Source organism: Cloeon dipterum, chromosome X, assembly GCF_949628265.1.
Source record: "Cloeon dipterum chromosome X, ieCloDipt1.1, whole genome shotgun sequence".
Taxonomy (NCBI): Eukaryota; Metazoa; Arthropoda; class Insecta; order Ephemeroptera; family Baetidae; genus Cloeon; species Cloeon dipterum.
Window position 1 is genome coordinate 12,750,378 of NC_088790.1, and position 20,226 is coordinate 12,770,603.

The window sequence follows — 20,226 nt, forward strand, 5'->3', positions numbered from 1 at the left end:
TGAGATTTTGCCTAATTGATGCATTCGTATAACGTTTCTCTAAAAAAAACTAATTTGTATGTAATGCAGCATGAAAAACGTCAACCAACAATATAAATATTTCAAAAGCAGCAGGTTTTTAATCATTTCCAATAGTGCCTTTGTTAACATAATTAATTTTTGGTACAAAATCTGTGGCTGTTCCTATTTAATATTATTATGCCTGAGATTATTTTTTTCCGAGTTGAGCTGTGACAAAAAGATTTTCATTCATAATTCACAATTTCACATATCAAGGTGTTTTATTATTTTAAGAGTTTTGAGGCCGTGATATTTTTTATCATTTTTATATCTCAGCGAAATGCAGTCACTCTGCATTGAAGCTTTTCCACACAAAAGTTGATCGACACAGCTATTTTTATTGTATTTTTTAAAGCCAGTTTTGGCGCTACATTCAGTTCTATATTTTTTTTCAGTAAACATTTACCAGAGGGTAGACAATAATTGAATGGGGTCCCTACATTGATGCAACACATTGTGGCTAGTACAATAATACACGTCTATATAAATATGTGTTTTTATGTAAGTGATTTTTTACTTTTACACACTAATGTGGTGGGCCACCAACAATTGAATTTTCGTCATACTTCTCAACATCTCAACAAAAAAGCAATTATAAAATAGTTTTTTATTGTAATGACGAGCATGAAACACGTTTCGAAAATTTCTCTCGTTCAGGTTCAATTCACTTTGGTTTTTGCATAAATCAACGGCATAACAAGTCAGTCCTTTATTATCTTATTCAGTCAGCGCCTCTGTGGCTTGTAGATCATTGCATGGCGCACCAAATGAAAAAACAAAAGTTAAATTTTTATTCTTTATCGAGATAGAAACTCGAAGAAGCCGCAGAGGGACCAAGTGGATAGAGTGTGAAAATGGAGGATTCGAGAAAAATAAGAGAAGGGTGCGGAAATCAACAGCACAAAAACCTTTAATTGAGTGCAACAGTGGTCAACAGAGCACAAAAAGTATATAGTAAGAGACAATAATTAATAAGCATAATGTTTCCCATCTTCGTGAAAAGTTAAATGGTTCGAGCTCAACGGCTCTGATCGGATTCGATCGTGGGCGCCGCTCTGGGCCCCGAAACGCGTCATTTATTGGACGGTTGGTCGGTGAGGGGTTAAAGCCAATTCCTCCTTTTGCGAACAAACAAAATCGCGTGTGTGTGTCTGCCGTGGGGTGAGTTAGAGGCAGTGATTCAGCAGCTAAGCCGACGGATCAGCTGCAGTTTTGGCCAGCACTTAAACCATCCGATTCGATCGTTTGAGCCAGCAGAGAGAGTCCTTCAAAAGAACAACAACGTTGCCAAAAGATATGTGTTCATAACAGTTTTGCAAATATCCTACGGCCAGAACTGCAGAATCCAAACCAAACTTGTAACTAATCAAAGTGGCCGAATTGTTAGTAACTCACAAGCAAATTCGCAGCCGGACACACAATTTCCGGTCAAAAATGCAAATATACAGATAATCTGCAGCGTCAGTTCATCTCGTGTAAGTGTGTGTATGTGTGTGTCTCTCGTTATAATAAATACGCTTGAGCCGTGTATGTGTGTGTGTGTGTGTGTGTATGAGAAATATGCATGCATACATTATTTCGCTAAGGCCACCACAACAAGAACAATAATATGAATCAATCAACCAAGCGCTGGATAAGGAAGACTTGCGTCGCCGATCTTCCTTCGTCGTCGTGTATGTGTGAGAGTGTGTCTTCTTCGGGCCTATCACAGCAGCAGTTAGTCTCTATGTCGTCGTTCAGGGGGATGGGGGCGCTGTGGGGTCACTGGATGCTGCAGCAGACGGCACCAGCGCATGGCAGCGGCTCCTGGTCGGGCAGGTGGCGCACGAACTTAGCCGGAGGCGGCTCGTCGCCCGACTCGATGCCCGAGTCGGTCAGCTGGTGCACATCTAGCCACCCCTCACCCGTGAGACGCACCACCCCCGTCCCTCCCCCTCCTGCTGTGCCGCCGCCGCCTCCTCCTCCACCATCCCACGAGGCGTCCCACTCGGGATCGGAGCAACTGCAGCTGTCCGGTCCGGCAATTCCGAGGCTTGCAACCCTTGTACCTGCTGTTCCATCCGGCACGCTACTGGATGGAGCAGGCAAAGGGTTGCCTAGCGCGTTTTTTGAACCGGCATCCGAGTCTCCTAGGTCGTCCTCCTCCTCGATATCGCTGTCCAAAGACAGCGGGGGGTTAGTCGCGTGCAGCCACTCAGTCACGGCCTCCGTGATGGGCCGCTTCGAGGGCTCCACGGCAGTTTCAGGCTCCGAAATCTCGGCAGGGGTAGCGTCCACGACGGCCACGGCCTCGCACACGATCTGCTCGGAGAGGTCGGCGGCCACCGAGTCCTCGTCGCCACTGAGGGGCAGCGGCGTGGGCGGCCGGTGCTGGCGTGACTTGGGCCGGCGCCGCGGGGGCGGCACCGGGCTCGGGCTGCCCACCTCGCTCAGACTTTCTTCGGAAGACGCCTTATTCGGCGTGGGGGAGGGCGCCGGCGGCGCCCTCGCCTTGCGGGACCCCTTCCTCGCAATCTTGCCTGGTTTCTTCTCGCAGACGACGGGCTCGGGGGCCACCACGGCCTCCAGCACCGGCTCCTCGACCGCCTCCTTGATCAGCTGCTGGATGGTTTCAGCCTGGCTGCGTGGCGTGATGACCATGGCGGCCGTCACCACGGCCTCCTCCTCGCCATCATCCACAGTCGTCTCCTCCTCCTGCTTCACCACCACGGTGTTCTGCGGCTCCGCCTCCACCCTTGCGGGCTTTGGCTCGGTGGACATCTCGTCCTGCGAGTTGTGTGACGACGTCAGTGCTGACGACGCCGGCGACAACTCGCTGCAGCTCTCTGATGGGCCGCCGAGACCAGGGCTCGACGAGCTCATTTTGTCGGGCTCTTTTGGCCCGTTTGTGGCTTCTTTGTTGTGCTCCTTCTCATCTGCACCCTCTTCGGAGCTGGTCTCTTCAGACCCTTCGTCAGTACCCTGCAAATACATGTGATTGATTAGAAACTACGTTTTATTCAATATACAATTTTTTATGAAGAGATAGTTCTTTTTGAGGAAGGATTGCAAAAACATTCAATGCATCACATAAAAAATGTTGAGAGAAAATTAATTTTTCCTCCTCCCTGATGGAACTTTTTAAATCCCAAACAGATATCGTTATAAGTTAGAGAGAGACAGTAAGGCAGATTTTTCCTGGATTTTCATGCTGACGACTTACAAAGTTCTTTTTTTTGCTTATTATGCAGAGCTTGGGCTCTGGTTGTATAATGTCTAATGCTAAGACATAAATTATAATTAAAATAAAGATAAGAAGTACGGTTTTTTTAAATGCTGGTCGTACATCAAATAGAAAAATTATAATTCTGCATATTATGCTACTGATCAGAAATGCATTCAATAAATTCCCGTTTATGTACAATTTTGAGATTCAAATTGACATTTCTACATAAAATGAATCATCTTCAAACTTATTCGCTTGAAACTATCAGCATTCTTAAGAAAAATCTCAACCTCCTGCACAGGCTTAAGAAATTCAATTTATTTTAAACAAATCTGAACTCCAAAGTTCATGTCGACCTAGCAAAGATAATGAATTTAAATTTATGCCACCCCCTCCCCTCCCAACCACCGACATAGTCAGCTAATTACCGCTTTTTCGCCGCGGGTCCTGCGCTTCCTCCTCCTCTTCTTCTTGCGCTTTTTGCTCGACTGTGATGTGGCAGTAGAAAGGTTGTTTACCGGCTGCTCGGCCACCTGATTTCCGTGGCCGTTGACCGCCGGATGGTGGCCGTTTGTCTGGGTTTGACCAGCCTCGCTGCTGTGGCCGTTGGTGCAGGCCACCGAGCCGTTGGTACTGCCACCAGTGCCGTTGCTCGCTGGCGGCAAAGGCTGGACAGTCGCCCCTAAAATAAGATTTCTTTTAACCTCCGTAAATTCTTCACTAATGCTTATTTAGCTGAGAAGGACATAAGAAGATAAAATGAAAAAATAAATTAGGATATATAAATTAAAATATACTAGTCTTTTCAATTATGATGTGTTTTTAGAAAAAAAAAATATTTGAATAGAAGACATTTTAGTGATAGACATAGTACTCATAATGGTACCTGTGAATATTTCACCATAGAATTATATATTTTTTAATTTGAAAAGTCTCAGAGCACAAATTCACAGTATTTTGGTTATATAGTTTCGCATTTTGAGATCCTCCGTGCGAAGGATTTGTCAGCCCAAAATAATATGTCAAGATGTTTGTTCAATGATCTGGCTAAGTAAGAAACCCTTGAAGGGTCGTTGAACCATTCTGCCGGCTTGACTTTCTGCTTGTTTTTTGGCTAGGCAGGCACTCGGCCGGAAAGCAAGCACTCGGATTCAAGCCTACCCGCCAAACATTAGCATCGTGCCGGTTGCCTACACATCAAAGCCCTCAGGCGCAAGTCAGGCAAATTCTCACTCCGGAATTGCGAATGCAAAATGCATGTTTTCACAGCAAGCATACAAAAGTCGGAGCCAAGAAAAGAGGCTGATGGCATTTTGCGCCGCGAGGCTATTTTCGGAATGAGTGCGAGGGGCTGTGTGAGACTCGATGAAGCATTCAACGCCAGCCTTACACACTTCACCGTGTCATTGCTTCCAAGAGAAATATCATTTGATAATATTCCTGGTAATAATTATTTAAACACAAGAACTCTCGAGATCGAAAGAAAAAATCTAAATCTTTGTTATAGGTCTTGTTTAAAAGTAGCCCTAAACATTGTGAAATTTTCCTTTTTTATGTTTATATTATAACTAGTACCAATGTGTCTTTTTGGACAACTTCCAAATAACTTGTATGCACGTCTAGAAACTTATAATAATTGTTGCAAGTTAGCAGCAATTGATGCCAAAATTTAAAACAAGGTATTACTTGTAATTGGGAGTCTTACCAAAAGCGCGGAGCCAACGGCCGGCGGTGTGAATGCGAGTGCAAAAGCGGGACTTGTGGCGAGCGATGGCTGTCTCCGCCAGAGGGCTGGAGTGCTAGGCGGCAGGGCTAAAACTGTCCGCCCCACCGCGAGATAGAGCGTGCGTGTGTTCGCCAAGCACACCGACTAATAATACTCATCTCAGCGGGAGACTGAAGCGATATCGCCTTTCGAAATGCCAATCGAATGGTCGCAGCCGATTATGCAACACTAAAGTTCGCATCTGGCAGGAGAGCTCAGCAAAAAGTTCAATCAACCCCAAGTGCCGCCGGCGACGGAAGCACGCAAAATGAATAAAAGTTTCGGCTGAATAGAACGAGTTTGCGAAATGGCCCGGTGAAAAGTCGTCTGCATTAATTAACACTCTCCGGGGAGCAATATGGATTGCGCAAACTGGCACCGGCAAGCACCAAGCATGCCGCATCGAGCTGACTTATTAATTGGCCGCTGATAATTACGATTAGGGGATCTGCCGTGTCAACCAAAGCTGAGCTCTCGCGGGAGTTGGATAATAAATCGCGAAATGTCAATCATTTACGTACCATTAACATTGTAGACTGCGGCTCCAAACATGTAACCAGGGTAAACGTAGGGTGGGGGCTGCTGATAAGCGGAAGGGTCGATTCCGTCCAACTCCTCCTCTTCCTCTTCTTCCTCCTCGTGCTGAGGACTGCCAGGTGGGCCCGTTGACTCGGAACTGTTTGGACTGCAATTCTGAAACCGCAATTCAAAAATCAAAATTTCGCACACTATAAAATCATTTTGTTAAAAAAATCCTTGAACCTGATATGAGTTTTAAATATTTAATTAACAGCTTTCATGTTTTTGAATTTATGTATATGGAAAGATAGATAACTAAATTATGATAAAGAAAAAACTTAACCTTGACGCTTGGCAAACAGTTTCAATAAATTTCTTTGGAAATTAGAATCAATTCGGATTAAGTTTCTACTAAAAAAATATAATACGCCAACAGAGCTCTGGCTTTGTCTTTAATAAATTCTTGTTTTACTCTGCAAGCGATTAAGGCAAGGCAGCAGCCAAACCTTTGACTCTGCCTGATAGAGCATCATGCAATAAGCCAGGTGACGGACACCGGCGTCTCGCTCTTTCCTTTATTCCCACTAACTATCGAGAGTGAACAGCCGGCCTATGTTGGTGCCAACCCTTTTGGCGCCGTCATCCCTCTCTACTAACCCGTTAGGCTTCCGACTGCTCACATACCCCTGGACACCGCGTGATATATGTTTAACAAAATTTGCGATTTTTCACATAATCATGGTAAATTTACCTGAGAGTCTGTGGAGTACCTCTTCTTCCTGGGAGCGAGTGATCCATTGGGAATGGGGGCTTGTTGGCACTGGGGTGGCACGAAGCACCAGCCGTCGGGGGTGGCGCGGGGGCTAAACCACTCGAGCGGCTGCAGGGGCAGCGGCTGGCATGGCACGGCAGTCAGTACGCCCCCACCCTGCGGGGGGAAGCCGGCCGGCACCATGAACGACGTGTACGCGCCCGTGTAAGGGTCGTACACTTCGTACGCTCCTGCAAAAATATGCACACACAATATAGTGGAATTCAAATGAGATGTATATATTATTATTTAAATCTTATCGGGAGTAAAAATTACAATATTTATATGACGCGAAAATGAGCCATGGTAATTGCATAAACGCGCTAATTAAAATTAAAATGTGCACATTTTAATTTAAGTTACGTAAAAGATAAAAACGTGCTAAATTGAGTATAAAATTTGCATTTAAAACCTCGTGTTGAGCATAATAAATAAAACATACTATAAACAATGACAACTGTTGATTTTTTTAATTTCGACTCTTTTAATTTGAAGATATATTTCCGAATTCGTTTTTGGTTACATAATTTTTAGAAGAAAATGGGTATTCTCTTAAAGAAAAATTTTCCCATAACAAAAAAAATCTAAACATTCAAGAGGGATATAATCTTTTTAAAAATATCAACGACCTGCATCTCCAATAACAAAAAAGTATCTGAATTGTGGAAATTCTGATATTGATCAAAAGCCAAGCTAGTTTTACGCACCATTGAGGTAGAAAACTGGTCCTCCTTGAGGATCGATGTATCCATTCGTGTAGACCAGTTGGGGCTGCTGCTCCTGCGAGGTCACCGTCTCTGAACTCGCTTCGCTCTGGTTGTCAGGGCACTCTGCAGAAAATAGAAACCATTGCTTTGAGGTGATAAATGGTTCACCGATGAAAAGTTGTAATTATCTTTATTGTAAACAAACAGTTTAAGTGAGCGTAAAATCTTTGTGGGTTTGAGTCCGTCATATTTTATCCATCCTAAAATAAACGTCAGGAATTTAAATTTGAGACAACGCGCGACTGACGTCAGCAAGTCACGCGCACAGTTGGAAAGAAAAAGTAACGCACGCCTTCGCCTACATCAGCCAAGTTTGTTCGCGGCGATTTTTCTTTCGTTCGGTAGACTGCGACTAGAAGAAAAATTTGCTTTTATTTCCGTGACACCAAGGGCTCTTAGTCTAATGGTGTGTCTTCTGCGTCATTGCGTGTATGTGATCTATATGATTCGAGCTGCGCGTTTAGTTTTTTCAATAATTTTTCATTCACGTGCTATACGAAGTATGAGGGAATTTAAACATAGTATTTCAATTATCCTAGACCAATATCAAAATCAACTAATATCAAACGGGTTTTCACAGGTCCAGGGAACTTTCCTACAAACTTGGCGTCTTCCCCGGATTATTTCATTTATTTTGTCCAATTTTTTTTCGATCTATCTGCATTGTTTGCATCTTAAAAACTGTCCCTGTAATATTTTTAACTTCTTAATAGTAAAATAACATTATTGTTTTTTGACCTGTCAAATTTAAAGAAAATAAATTAATATTTTTTCAATATATACTAGGAATGGGTTATCCAATAATAATATGCAAATTCTTCTATTCAAAAAGCTTCAGGATTCTTTGAACGATCCGAATTCGTCAATTCTAATAAATAATAGAAATTCAACATATAACTGGTTGAAACAAATTATGAATTTTATAAAAGTTCCACATTGTCTTTCTCCATATCTAAGAACCAAAGTCAACGATCAAAATTAGACGAGGTCACGCAAAAAAAGAGACCGATTTTACATAGCAATTTCCTGTGTGGCCTCCGCGTTTTGTTGTTTCCGCTTTTCTCAACGTGCCAACAGCTCTTTGACATTGTGAGTGTCTGTTGTGCACGATTATTTGTTTTGGCATCCGCTGAAGCAGGCAGAGAAAGAGCAGAAAGCCTCGACTTTCTCTCTGCTTTTCATTCTCGTTCATCCCACACAGATCGGAACTGATTGCGCCCCATGCAGCGTTACATAATCCGCGTGATCTGAGCAGCAGAACGTTTATGATGTCACTCCCTTACTCGAGGCGTCTGCGGTCTATTTCTAAATCGGAAAGCAGGTGACAATGCACGGCGCTCACCTTGCTCTGACGTAACCGACATACGAACCTCCATTGTCGTTGGCGGCATTGTCGTCGACGCCGTTGCTGCTGCTCACTAAGGGGGTGGCGCGGCGCCGTCCCAGGTAGCCCTTCTTGAACAGCACGTCCTGGCGCGGAGTCGTGATTTTTGTGTACTCGTCTGTAAACAAAGGAATATTTCATTTATTTCACTCATCTCTGTGACTATTTTTGTACCATTAATGTACATTGTGGCTTAGATTACAATAAACAACGGTAATAACCATCTTTTTAAAGATTTGCATGGTCATTTATAAAATTACCCATTTCACCGTATATTTGGTTGACTTTTCGCATGGTCTCTTATTTCTAAACTTTTGGCACCAATATTGAGTGTGCCGGCAGCCACTTTTCACGCACTTACATAATGCTTTACACAGGCCATAAAATTTAACAACTTGTTTAACGCATTCCAGAAGTTCGCTTATTCTCGTTTTAATTTTAGCTTGAAAGCGGCATTCCACGTCCAGGAAATGTTCAAAACATTAACGCAACCAAGCAGTCCCCGCCAAGTAAAATAATACATGCATATTGTTGACTTCAAGTTTAACAGTGCCAATTTTCGAAAATTGAAATAAATATATTTATTTTTACTCCGTTAATCTATTAAAACAATCTAATATCTTAGAATAAATTCTACAGTTTTCTGTTAACATAGTTTGGAATTAACATAAAATGCGGTAAAATTTACTTTTTAATATTTATGTTGCACGAACCATTGCCATCCCAAGAAATGCTGCTTAGTCAGTGATTTAACTAATCCTTCCTCCCAATTCAGATTTTAAGGAAAATGCTTGCTTTTTGAGTTCTTCGTCTCTGAAGATAGATAAATTCATGGTTATGTAACCAGCTCTTTTACGCCTCTGACATCAACCAAGTGTTTTGCAATCCCAACTATGGTCTACCAAAAATGTAAGGAAGCCTTTATACTGACAATCGCATGTCGTCGAGACATGATTATCACGTTTCTCGTTACTTAATTTGTAAAAAAAATGACTAATCACCCTTACATGAGTGAGGGCTGAATCGGCAAATTCTGTGCCCAATAAAAATCAAGTGTGATAAGAAAATCAAAATTTGTCTCAAGCCGCTAAATTATTCAGCTTCATATTTTATTCTTGTCTGTTGTTGTTCACTGGTTTGTTTTCATACATTTTTAGGGATAGTAAAATAGAAAACGGGACTGCTATAAACATCAACCGAGATTAACAGTTGCGGAAAGAAAACGCGAATGATTTTGCGTTGGTTCTGGTGCGGCGCCAAAAGGTCAAGGGTCGGCGGCGAGTCTGCATGTGTACGGTATTTATCTCAATCTGCGAAGAGCTATTTTCGCGCGCATCTCGCATACAATCACGAGCAAACACGCGGGGCGGCGGGGATGGGTGGGGGTGGCGTCTGCTGCAGGAGGAGCTGCAGAGTGGTGCAGTGTGAGTGTGGATGACATTGTCTGGGGCCGTGACATTGGGTCACCGACGGGGGTGCGCTGGTGAGCGGGGGCGGCGCTGGAAACGGGCGCGCGGACGGTCGGCTGGCTGGCTGGCCTACTTTCCACCTGCGAATCGATACGCCGAGTCCGACGTCTGCTCGGCGGCTGCGGCTGCAGCGGCACACGGCATGCAAACAGGAAGTGAGGACTCTTCCAGAACTACTGCACTACAATCAGTCCGGCGAATCCGGAAGGGAAGTGGGGGGGGGGGGGTCTCGATTTTAGCCACCTCAAGAAGTTATTTTTGAAAAAAACATTTAACGGAAAATTGTACCAGAGACGGTGCTTTTCTAATTGTTTTGGTAAATTGTTATGTCATCAGTGATCACGGATGTAAAGCTAAAAGGATGCATTCACTTATGCCCTGATAGCAAGTTTCTTACCAAATTGTTTGGGATGCAACCAAACCAAAAAATAAATATGTACAATGAACATCCCAACAATCAGGGATTGTTACTGCGAAATAAAGAGAAAAAACAAGTTTCAATAGTTGATTAATCAAAGGTTGTTGATCTTAAACCAAAATTTACCCAATTGGCACTGCATAAATTTCAAGAAATGTTAGTGAGCTTTTTCTGATCGAAATCTCATAGAGAATAATAAAAAATCTGCCATGAAAAACTAGTCAAAGCAGGGGGCTATATATTTCCGAAAAAAGTACATTTTAAAATATCTGTTGTAGCATGGTTTTATTTTGTTGTGTTCTGATATTTTTACTTTGCACCAGTTTTCATTTGTTGGCGCTACGATGAAAAAAGTTTTACTAAAAAATTTCAAAAAAGAACAAATAAAACTAATCTTTCACTTTTGAGGTCTCACGATAATCCTTTCAGCCTGAAAAAAATCACTTTGGTATTTTTTCTGCGAATTTCTTCCACTTCCCACTCGAGGACAGAGTCGATTATTATTTGGAAGCCATATAGGAAACTATGCACTGAGGGGTTTTGCGTTGATATCTCGGTGTGGCACTTTTTACGCCCGAATCTTTCAACGTGCAAAATGAGATTCGTGTTTGTTACAACTGAATAAATCACCTGAATTTTATGCAAAGAAATATTATATGTATTGATCATAGTCAATAATTTTTTATTTCTTCGTCTTCATCGGTGTGTAGACAGAATTTTTACTTTCCAAATCAGCAGTACTAATTTCTTAAATGGTTTCCATCAAATTTTGAATTTGCCACTATATTTGTCTGCAGAAAACATCTATGTGTGCTCAACAAGCCGTGATTAATTTAATATTCATGGAGTGAAGCTCTTTCTCTGCGGTGGTTTGAAGCTCGAACCCGGACCCTTCCTAAGCAAATCAAGCTTGCAGCGACCCCCTTCAGATTGTCGGTCTAAATTGAGTGCGAGACCCAGGAATAACCCCGGTTTGGAGGTCGTGTACTTAATTACCGACGGGGCTAAATGTCAAACCGACTCTTGGCTCGCACACTCGCGAAATCTGCTTTTTGCTCGGTAAGAATTTTTATATTGCCGGCCCGTTAACTTCTGTTTGTTCTTTGCTTGCGCAATTCGCAACGCAGAAATTCAATTTACACTTGCTCGACGCAGAACTTGTTTTCGCCTTTCGCCTCGTCTGTATGCGACCTAATTCCACTCTGCATTTTCTGCACGCTCTTTTCGCTGTATCATAATGAGAAAATTCCCGTTCAAGCCAGAGAAATCCACCTCGATTAAAATTCAAAATCCAATAAAAAGTGAAATAAACACTGAAAGATTTATGCATTTTTAGAACGAAAGATAATATGGAATGTGTAATACACTCCAAAGATTACAGACCCTTCCGAGGACAAATTAATCGATGACTTTTGATGCTTTGAAGATCAGACTTTCAAGTTTCAATACTTGTTTTATTTATTTTCAAGTGAACTGTAGCATTCGATTTAGATTATTTAAATGATTTATATTTTTCGCTGCCAATTTTGTATTTATAATGGTCAAATAAGTTAAACAAGCATTTTTAATCCCCTCTCCACCTACATCAGCCATGACAGCGAAATTCAGCGTCTAGACGCGAGAAACCCTCGGAGACTTGTGTCTTTTTCAATTATCGCCGAGTCCATATATCTTTGAGTTGCAAGAAGACGCGAGCGCGGCTAAAACCGTGCGCTAATTCGGCTAGCACGCGAGCGCAGCTTTTATGTATATTATGTACTTGCCTTCATTGAACAGTTTTTTCTCGGAGCCTTGCTGCGAAGCCGGCTGCGAGGCTGAGTATCGGTTGTAATGGTGGCCGCCGTGGTACTTTGAGTAACCGTTCGGCCGGTACTTGCGGTAGCCATTGTGCTGCGCCGGCGACTCGGAGCCGCCGTTTTCTTCAATCTCATCTCCATCTTCTTCGTTTTGAGAGGAGGCATCTGCGAATCAAAAGAAAGGCACGAACTGAACATACTGTGGAAATGCAAGACAATTCATAATCTCTGGAGGAAATATAGTAAAATATCCCTTGACAGACCAAAGAAAATCAGATTCAGGGGAGCATAGCGCTTCCTTATCAAATTTTCCACTCTGCTGAGGGTAAACCGTCAGTGGTACTGCCTCCCACACTAGGCTCTATTGATTTTCAGGACCGCGTGTGCTCTGCCTCTATTTTTCAATTTACGTCATCGGCTTGAAATGCCGTAAAGAAAGTGTACGCCGCAATAATATCAGAGAGAAATCATCAGCGGAAAACGCCTGCCAGGCATAAAGGGAGGCAACCCGCGTGGTTCTTTTGTTACGCTGGCTGCCTAACTAAAAATGAGCAACAAAAACGTTTTAACTGATCGTGAGTAGAAATTACCAGCATTTCGCACTTCTTGTAGTCAAATATTTTTAAAATTGCTTGGCTTTTTATTACATGTTCATACACAGAAGTGAACTTGCTTAGATATTTGTTATTGTTTATTTTTACGTGAAACGAGTTAAAATGTATATTTTGGTGATGTTATATTCGACAAGAAATCTCGTAAATGAATGAAACGTTTTAGCATGATTTTTTGCCCAGAACTCAAATCAAAACAGTAAATTGATCCAGCATTTTTTTTATTCTCTCTGCGCAAGAGACTATCATTGTCAAATTATTCAATAAAATTAGATCTTCCGAAAATAAAACTTTGTTGTGACATTTAAATAGACCCATTACACGAAAATTACTTTCAATCAGAAATTGATGGCTGTTGTGTTGCGAAAACTGCCATAAAAGCAGGATGTATGATATTGCTATGCGTCGCATTTTGGAAGTGGCCCGCAAGAGGCAATTAATGCGTCTGTGAGGCCAATTTTATTGCCTAGCTTGCTAGCTGTTTGTGTACGAAAGCTGATTTACGAGGCAATTGTGTTGTGTTTCATCGCAAGTTATTTGGCACACGCATTATTATCTTGTTTGCATTTCGCACAACTACACACGTGACTTGTCATTTGACGCTGGAGTGAACATTGAACCCTGGCGGGATGCAAGTAAAAAAAAATAATGCGGTTCCTCGCACGTAGGCGCGATTGAACGACGGTTTTTGTTTACTGTGTGGTGAAAATACACTGCAAAAAGATCTGCGCAAGCGACTGGTGGGGTGGGGGTTGGCACGGCGCGTGAAGAGTGGGGGTATATCCCCTCGAACCTTCTCCGGCAGCCGCACACTGGAGCTGGCCGAGCAGCAGCCGCCTGATCAGCTCCAAGTGGGCATCGACGGCCGACGTCGGCCCGTCCGGCGTCGACGGGGGGTGGGCGTCGTCGCCGAACAGCAACCGGTACTGACGCAGCAGCAGGGCGCGTTTGCCCGAGCCGATGACGTAGTGCACACGCCTGCGTCGCTTCCACTGCATGGTCGGCAACTGAAACAGCACGCCGGCCGCGACGCCACCGCCTCACACAATCCGACGCCTTCCCCTCTGTCGGTCGGACAGCGGCCGCCCGCGCGCTTCCCGGCCCTCACCATGCGCACTCCACTCGGCCAAGAGTTGTTGGAGAGCCGGCCGGCAGCGCGTCTTGTTTGCAGACTCGCGAGGTGAAAATTACACCCGCCGTCACACCACCGCGCCGCTACTTTTTCCACTAGACGAGCAAAGAGCGTTTGTGTGTCATGTGTGTGCCAGCCGCACTCTTTGTTTTTCACGCTCGTTAATTAGCTGGCCTCTTAAGATGGTCAAAAAGGAATAATACTTCCAAAAATCCACGGATTTTGAGTCAAAATAAAAATTTACCTAAAAAACAGATTAATTTTTCTAGAAAATTGAGTTGGAGAGATTTTCTGATGGCTTTTCTCTCTTTAAAATCTAACACAGACAGAGAGAAAATAAATGTAATTAGATCCTAGGTAAATCAGTTCGATTTCCAGATTATTATTATTATAGAGGAATTTCATGGTTTGACTGAGAGTTGAATCAAAGGCAGATTCAAGAGCTTATCACTCTCTGCAGCTAACAAGTTTAGCATAGATGTTCACCAGTAAATATATCAGTTATGTTTTCAATACTACTGCTGTAATAATTTGCTCGATTCATTCCTCTTAATCGAGATGCGCTCCGAAAAAATTGAAGATGTTGAGCAAAATATTCGGGAAATCTGATCGCCATTTAAATTTTGGTATCGGCCACCACATTGGTGACCAATCGCTGTACGTCATGAGTCATGACGTCACTACTGTTCAGGGTGGCAAAGATAAAACGTCAACTGCTGCGGATATTTTGGCCGCCTGCTTGTTTTCTAGGGTGTTAGTTGTACTAAGCAGTAAGAACAACAGAAGTGGTGTCCACTAATCCTTGCCAGCTTTAACCCTGATGAAATCACGAAGTACACTGGCTGCTCTATGTGTTCAGAGCTTATTCACTAAAGCGGTGACTGAGTTGGAAAATTCCAACAACTCTGATTTTCGTATTTTTAGTCAACCATCTGATATTAAATTTATTTGAAGTTCATGATCTAAAAGATTGCGATCTTAACGGCTATCTCGAGCATGAGTTGAGATATTGAATAGTTTTTCAATTCTTTCGCCCTATGTTCTGATTAAATGTTCCGAACTTCAGTGGACCTAGAATAAAAACGATTCACTGCACACAAATAAGATAATGCAATTTCTTGAACAAATGTCAGATATAAAACATGAACGCAAATTGCAAGAAATTAAATTGTTTCCTTTTGACGTAACAGGTTTGCAATAAATATAAAACTTTGCCGAGTGAAAAAATCTGCTGGACTGGAAACTCAAGCTTAACTCTGAACTCCCAATTCTCAGTGACGGGAATTGGATTTCTCGTCGGCATGGTCGACTGGCAGCTTCGATATCTTCCAAAGAGCAAAATGTCAAACGACTCGTCAGCTCCAATCTTTTTCCACTCTTGCGAGCTCACTCGCACCAGAAGATGAGAAAATGAGTTAAAAAGAACTCGCATAACTCACGCCGCTGCTCGACTTGGACTCTTCGGCCCTCTAAACAACTCGTTTCATCCCTCGCGGCGGAAACATTCTCCGGCGAAAATCGATCAAACCTACCCGATCCACTGTGACTTTAAAGGGGCACTTTGCGTGCGAAACGGAAGCCCGGAACTTTTGTTCGGTCTGTCTTTAAAGGACGAGTTTCGCCGCGCCTAACTTCGTTTCAAACGGCTGTAAAACGGTGGGGGCAAACGCGAAATAATAAAAATGACAGAGGGTGGCGAACAGACGGCCGCATCAATAATTCAACACTGGCCTATCATTTCTCTCGGATCAAGAAGCTTTGTTTTTTGTTGGCCAGCCGTCAATTCGGATAACTATTTTAGTAATGAAGCCTTAACATCGAACAGTTGAAATCTATTTACAAACATGTGATCATTGTCCGCTGAGAGGAGGGTCAAACTGAATTAAGCATTGATCCCTTTCAATTTGGATGTAGTCCCAAAGATCTAGGCTCAACAACAATCTAGAATGTCTATATTTGAAAAATCAAGTGTAATGTATTTTATAACACACGAAAGGATGGAAATCGTTGCGGGATGCGAGCTAATTTATCTTAAGCAATCCTGTGACCTAAATTATCAGTGTAAAGTCACACCTTTATTACTGATTCGTAAATCTAACCGTTTATCAGACACCGACAATAAAGTAAATTTCAGCAGCCGTAATAAAATATTTTTAGTGCCATTTCATAAAAAAATTTTACGGCGACGCTGAAAATAGGTAAACATGCGATTATGTGAATGCGTGCGTTCGGTCTTGAGCTCTAAAGTCAATCTTCAGGACTCGCATCTATGCTCGATGCGTGGACACTAAATAAAAGAAACAAGCAGGCGAAGCGGATAATTAAGAGAGGCTGCGTTTGTCAACAACGCGAGCAGATGTGAGAACCCTTTGTGATTTTTCTTCGCGCTCGACCCCCGCATAGAAAATGAGCGATCCTTTTAATTTATAGTGTCAGTTGGAATAATAAATAGCTGAGCAAGCTGAGCAGGCGTGCGTCACGTTGATGACCTGCAGCAGTTGCTCGTCGTTTCCTAATTATAAAATGTTTTGCTTCTTAATTTATCAACAAATTTGATACGAGTTTCCCCTTTTATTATCAAGACCCCTAATTGCAAGACACACCGCCGGGTTTTCTGACTGCTTCCAACCAAACAATTTACAGTGATTTATCTTCATCACAAATTGTCTTACTTCAACAGGAGATTTCATAGAAGGCCATAGTAATGGAATATCTAAATGCAGATTTTGTGTTGCACGCGAGATACGTTTAATAAATAAAAAATGGTATATTTTATAGATGCAGCTTCACTGTAATAACTATTCTGATCAAAAATAGGTGTTATGTTTCAAATATCATTAGCTTTTATTTGAATTTTTTTAAATGGAAATAAATGAGATATTAGTTATTTGCTAGCAATTATGTTTATCTCCGCAGTTATTGTCGTGTTTGCTACGTAATGAGGCAAAAAACAATCAGCCTAATGCGCTGCTTGGGCGGGATGCACGCCTGGGGGCAACTTTAAGGGGATGCACGGCGCTGGAGGGGCGGTCAATACTTGCCACAACGCGCACTCACTGCGAAAGTACGTCAGCCAGGCAGAGCTCCCAATTGCAACTGACGTCACACCGGCTTTCAGGACAAAAGCCGCAAATTATCGTCTTGTCGAGCCTCCGTTTGTTCTCCCTGGAGGGAGGTTGAAACAAAGCAGCAAAGAGCGAAGGCAACACGCTAATTTCTACCGTCGCAGAGGTGCTTTTACCCAATCGCTAATCAAAATTTTATGGCGTAACTATTCTATTGTGCAACTAAACCTAATTGTTTTTTTCAGTTGGTTTGCTGTGAATGAAGCAGCCGCCTGCCAGAAGATTTTATTCATTTCGGTTTGGCTGTTTTTTTCTGGCCCGCGTGCGTAAAACAAATTCTTGTGGGGGCTCGTGATTGAGATAAAAAAGCAACCACGTGCTCGCCGCCCTGCTAATTTTGAACCCACTCTGATGCGGCCGCGAGCACAAAACACGAGGGTTAACACACACTCAGAGTCACATGAGCGAACGCTTTTTCTTGATCTTACTTCAAACCCAACGAGAGCACTCTCACTAGCATACATCTTCTTTGCACCATGGTTTTGTTTAAATCGAAATGGGCCAGAACTTTGCTTGAAATTCAATGGGATTCCCATACCCCCATTAAAACGTTTCCCGCCACATTTTGTTCTCTACTGAGCCCCAAAAGTCACAACAAGATGATCAATTTAGAAATGAAATAAAAAAATCAAAATATTTCCAATCAGTTTCAGTATGTGTTCCCCTTCTTTTAAATCTGTCGCTCAACTGTTATTTTTATTAGAACCCCTTGTGTAGAGCCATCTACTTGGCACACTTGACGGCCGCAAATCCGTCGTCAAACCGTTCGATCGGCTTCTTAATTGGATCGCACTTGTTGTGGAGTGGAATTAAACCAACGCGAGCTCTCGTCAGGCGCAGAGATCACGTCGACATCTTGACAACCCTTCGCATTCTGTGCAGCTCTTTTTTGCGTGTAAAATGAAGAAAGCGCCGGGGTATTGATTTTTAAACGGCTGGATATGATGCACTTCGCTTCAAAACCTTTCTTTGGTAGATTTTAGTTTCAATGGAGTATTAAAATTTAAGAATAAAATTGCAATAATCAATTTCAAACTTAGAGCAAAATAGGAGACGACTTCAATTTTAAACAGTTATTTCAGCAGTCTTATTATGTTCGCTATCTTCTTAACTAAAATATTATTTATTTTTAATTTAATTTGATAAGATGAAAACTAGAAAAGGCATGCTTTGGCAAACATTATTGTGCTGTAAAATTTAGACGATCGACTTTTCCGGACTTTTCTTATCGTTGGAGGAGTGTCAAATAAACACACAAAAATCCAATTTTAGTCTGTTTGAACCACACACCCAAAAATTTTCAGCAAACATAAAATTATCATGCCGGTTTCCCATCAAAATTATTAATTTTATCACTGGAAAGTTACTTTTATTGCTAATTAGCATATCGGAAAACCTGAAAATGAATTTTAATTTTAACTGGATTATGTATTCAGAAGATCAAACATTTCTCCAGATCTTCTCTTTTAATCGGCAAAAAAGCAGCTTCATTCATCTCTTCATTATTATCTTCCCCATGCTATATTAAAATGATTTAGTGGCATGACTTGAACAAATGTTCTAAAATTAGATCGACAAAGGTGAATAGAATCTGCTTCAGTAATGCACTTCTTACTTAAATTAAATTTCAAATAATCATTATTCTGTTATGGCTCTTAAACTAAGGTCTTCTCTTGATTGAAATTTGCATTGAAAAATAAAATCAAATTCATCAATGTATCATCGTCCAAATTAAAATCATGCAGTGCATTTGAATACGCCAACAGACGGAATCAAATAATGGTTTCAACTTGAGCTTGGTGGTCTCTGCCTAATGCTGGAACAGATGGCGTCTGCGGTGAAAAATAATTAGAGGCGCTTGCTCATCGCAGCCGTTCCCTCTGCACTCTTTCGGCTGTGGTTCGGCGCCGCGGGCCCGGTAAAAATAGGAAGACCGGCTGCATTGTTGCTTACATTAGAGGGAACAAGGTATGGAGCGTGTGTTTGTTGGCAAGGGGGCTCGCGGGGCGGCCAGAAATAATCGCCCCTTCGCGCGAGAAGAGCATAGCGTCGCGGCAGCGAAAGAGCAGCGCCGCGCGCACCGTGGCCGCTCTGCACCACATCAATTAAATCCGCGCGCGATTAATGTGCCGCTTTTAGATGCGTGCGAAACCACGAGGTGTTTTTTGCCGAGAAAAACGTGACTACCACGCGCTGCGGTGACAAAAAAAACAAACTTGTATCGACTGAAACAGACAATCATGTTAATTTGACCGTGGACTGAAAGAGTTGTGAACTCGAGAACAGCTCTTTTTTAAATAAATGATTTTTTTTCTTTGAACGTTAGCCAAAGGTTACGTTATTATTATTTTCTGTCAAACTTTCAAGTGATTATGTCCCATTCAAATGAGGATTTCAGTAAAAGATATATTTTGGTGGGCCCGTTCTAGAGATCTTTCTCTTCATTCCAAAGGTCTTGAAAAATGTTAAAATTATAGGAATTTCAAGTAATAGAGTGTCTCATGAACCTTAAAAAAATACTTTTACTCTAACAAAACTGTGCAGGAAGTTTTTAATTTTTGGAGGATACACAACAAACCATGGATAGATTCATCTCATTAATAATAATCTACGAACCAAATTTTATTTTAATCTTAAGCTTTCTTTTTAAATATTTTTAAATATTATAACCATTTAATTCAAAGCTCTGAAAATCGCTCAAATATAAACATCTAAAAAACAATGAACTCGATTCACATCATGACAGGCTACACGAATCCAATGAGTCAAAACGTAAAATCCTAACATGTCCCATATGTCAACCAACAGGCCTAAAATACATTATATGAACGGTGCCGAACTTTAATTTGACGGGTGTCACCTCCCCGCGGGCCGCACTTAATGGGTACTGTGTACTGTGCGGAAGTCACGTAAGCACGTTTGGAACAATAGAAAATTAGCCGTTTGTCCAGTGAAGAGCCGCAAAACCAGTTCATCAACACGCTGATTTTTTCTGCTCACTCTCCTGTTGAGGCGAACAGTTTATAATTACGCCATACTGCTCATCTCAAAGGAAGACAAAACGCTCTTCACCGCGAAAAGAATATCGCGAGAAGTGCGTGCACTGAAGATGATTGTCCCTTATTTGGCCCTGACAAAAGATATATGATGCGAGAGCTGGTAAT

The 20,226-nt window shown here is 42.1% G+C and overlaps 1 protein-coding gene across 3 annotated transcripts in view; it reads right to left on the reverse strand.

The window, feature by feature from the left end:
• Positions 1-948: 948 nt before the first annotated feature.
• The window catches only part of LOC135947418 (cell surface glycoprotein 1-like), a 34,760-nt gene continuing 15,482 nt past the window's right edge, over positions 949-20,226 (reverse strand). For 2 of the 3 annotated variants that reach the window (XM_065496279.1, XM_065496280.1), the window contains exons 3-9: positions 12,162-12,359; positions 8,498-8,629; positions 7,068-7,190; positions 6,301-6,551; positions 5,552-5,723; positions 3,694-3,947; positions 949-3,021 (exon numbers count right to left, since the gene is read on the reverse strand). In XM_065496279.1, the coding sequence (XP_065352351.1) occupies positions 1,822-3,021; positions 3,694-3,947; positions 5,552-5,723; positions 6,301-6,551; positions 7,068-7,190; positions 8,498-8,629; positions 12,162-12,359 (2,330 nt within the window). In that variant the 3' untranslated portion in view covers positions 949-1,821. Of the gene's footprint in view, positions 3,022-3,693; positions 3,948-5,551; positions 5,724-6,300; positions 6,552-7,067; positions 7,191-8,497; positions 8,630-12,161; positions 12,360-13,598; positions 13,819-20,226 lie in introns of those variants that run through there. The other variant, XM_065496278.1, reaches the window with a different exon arrangement.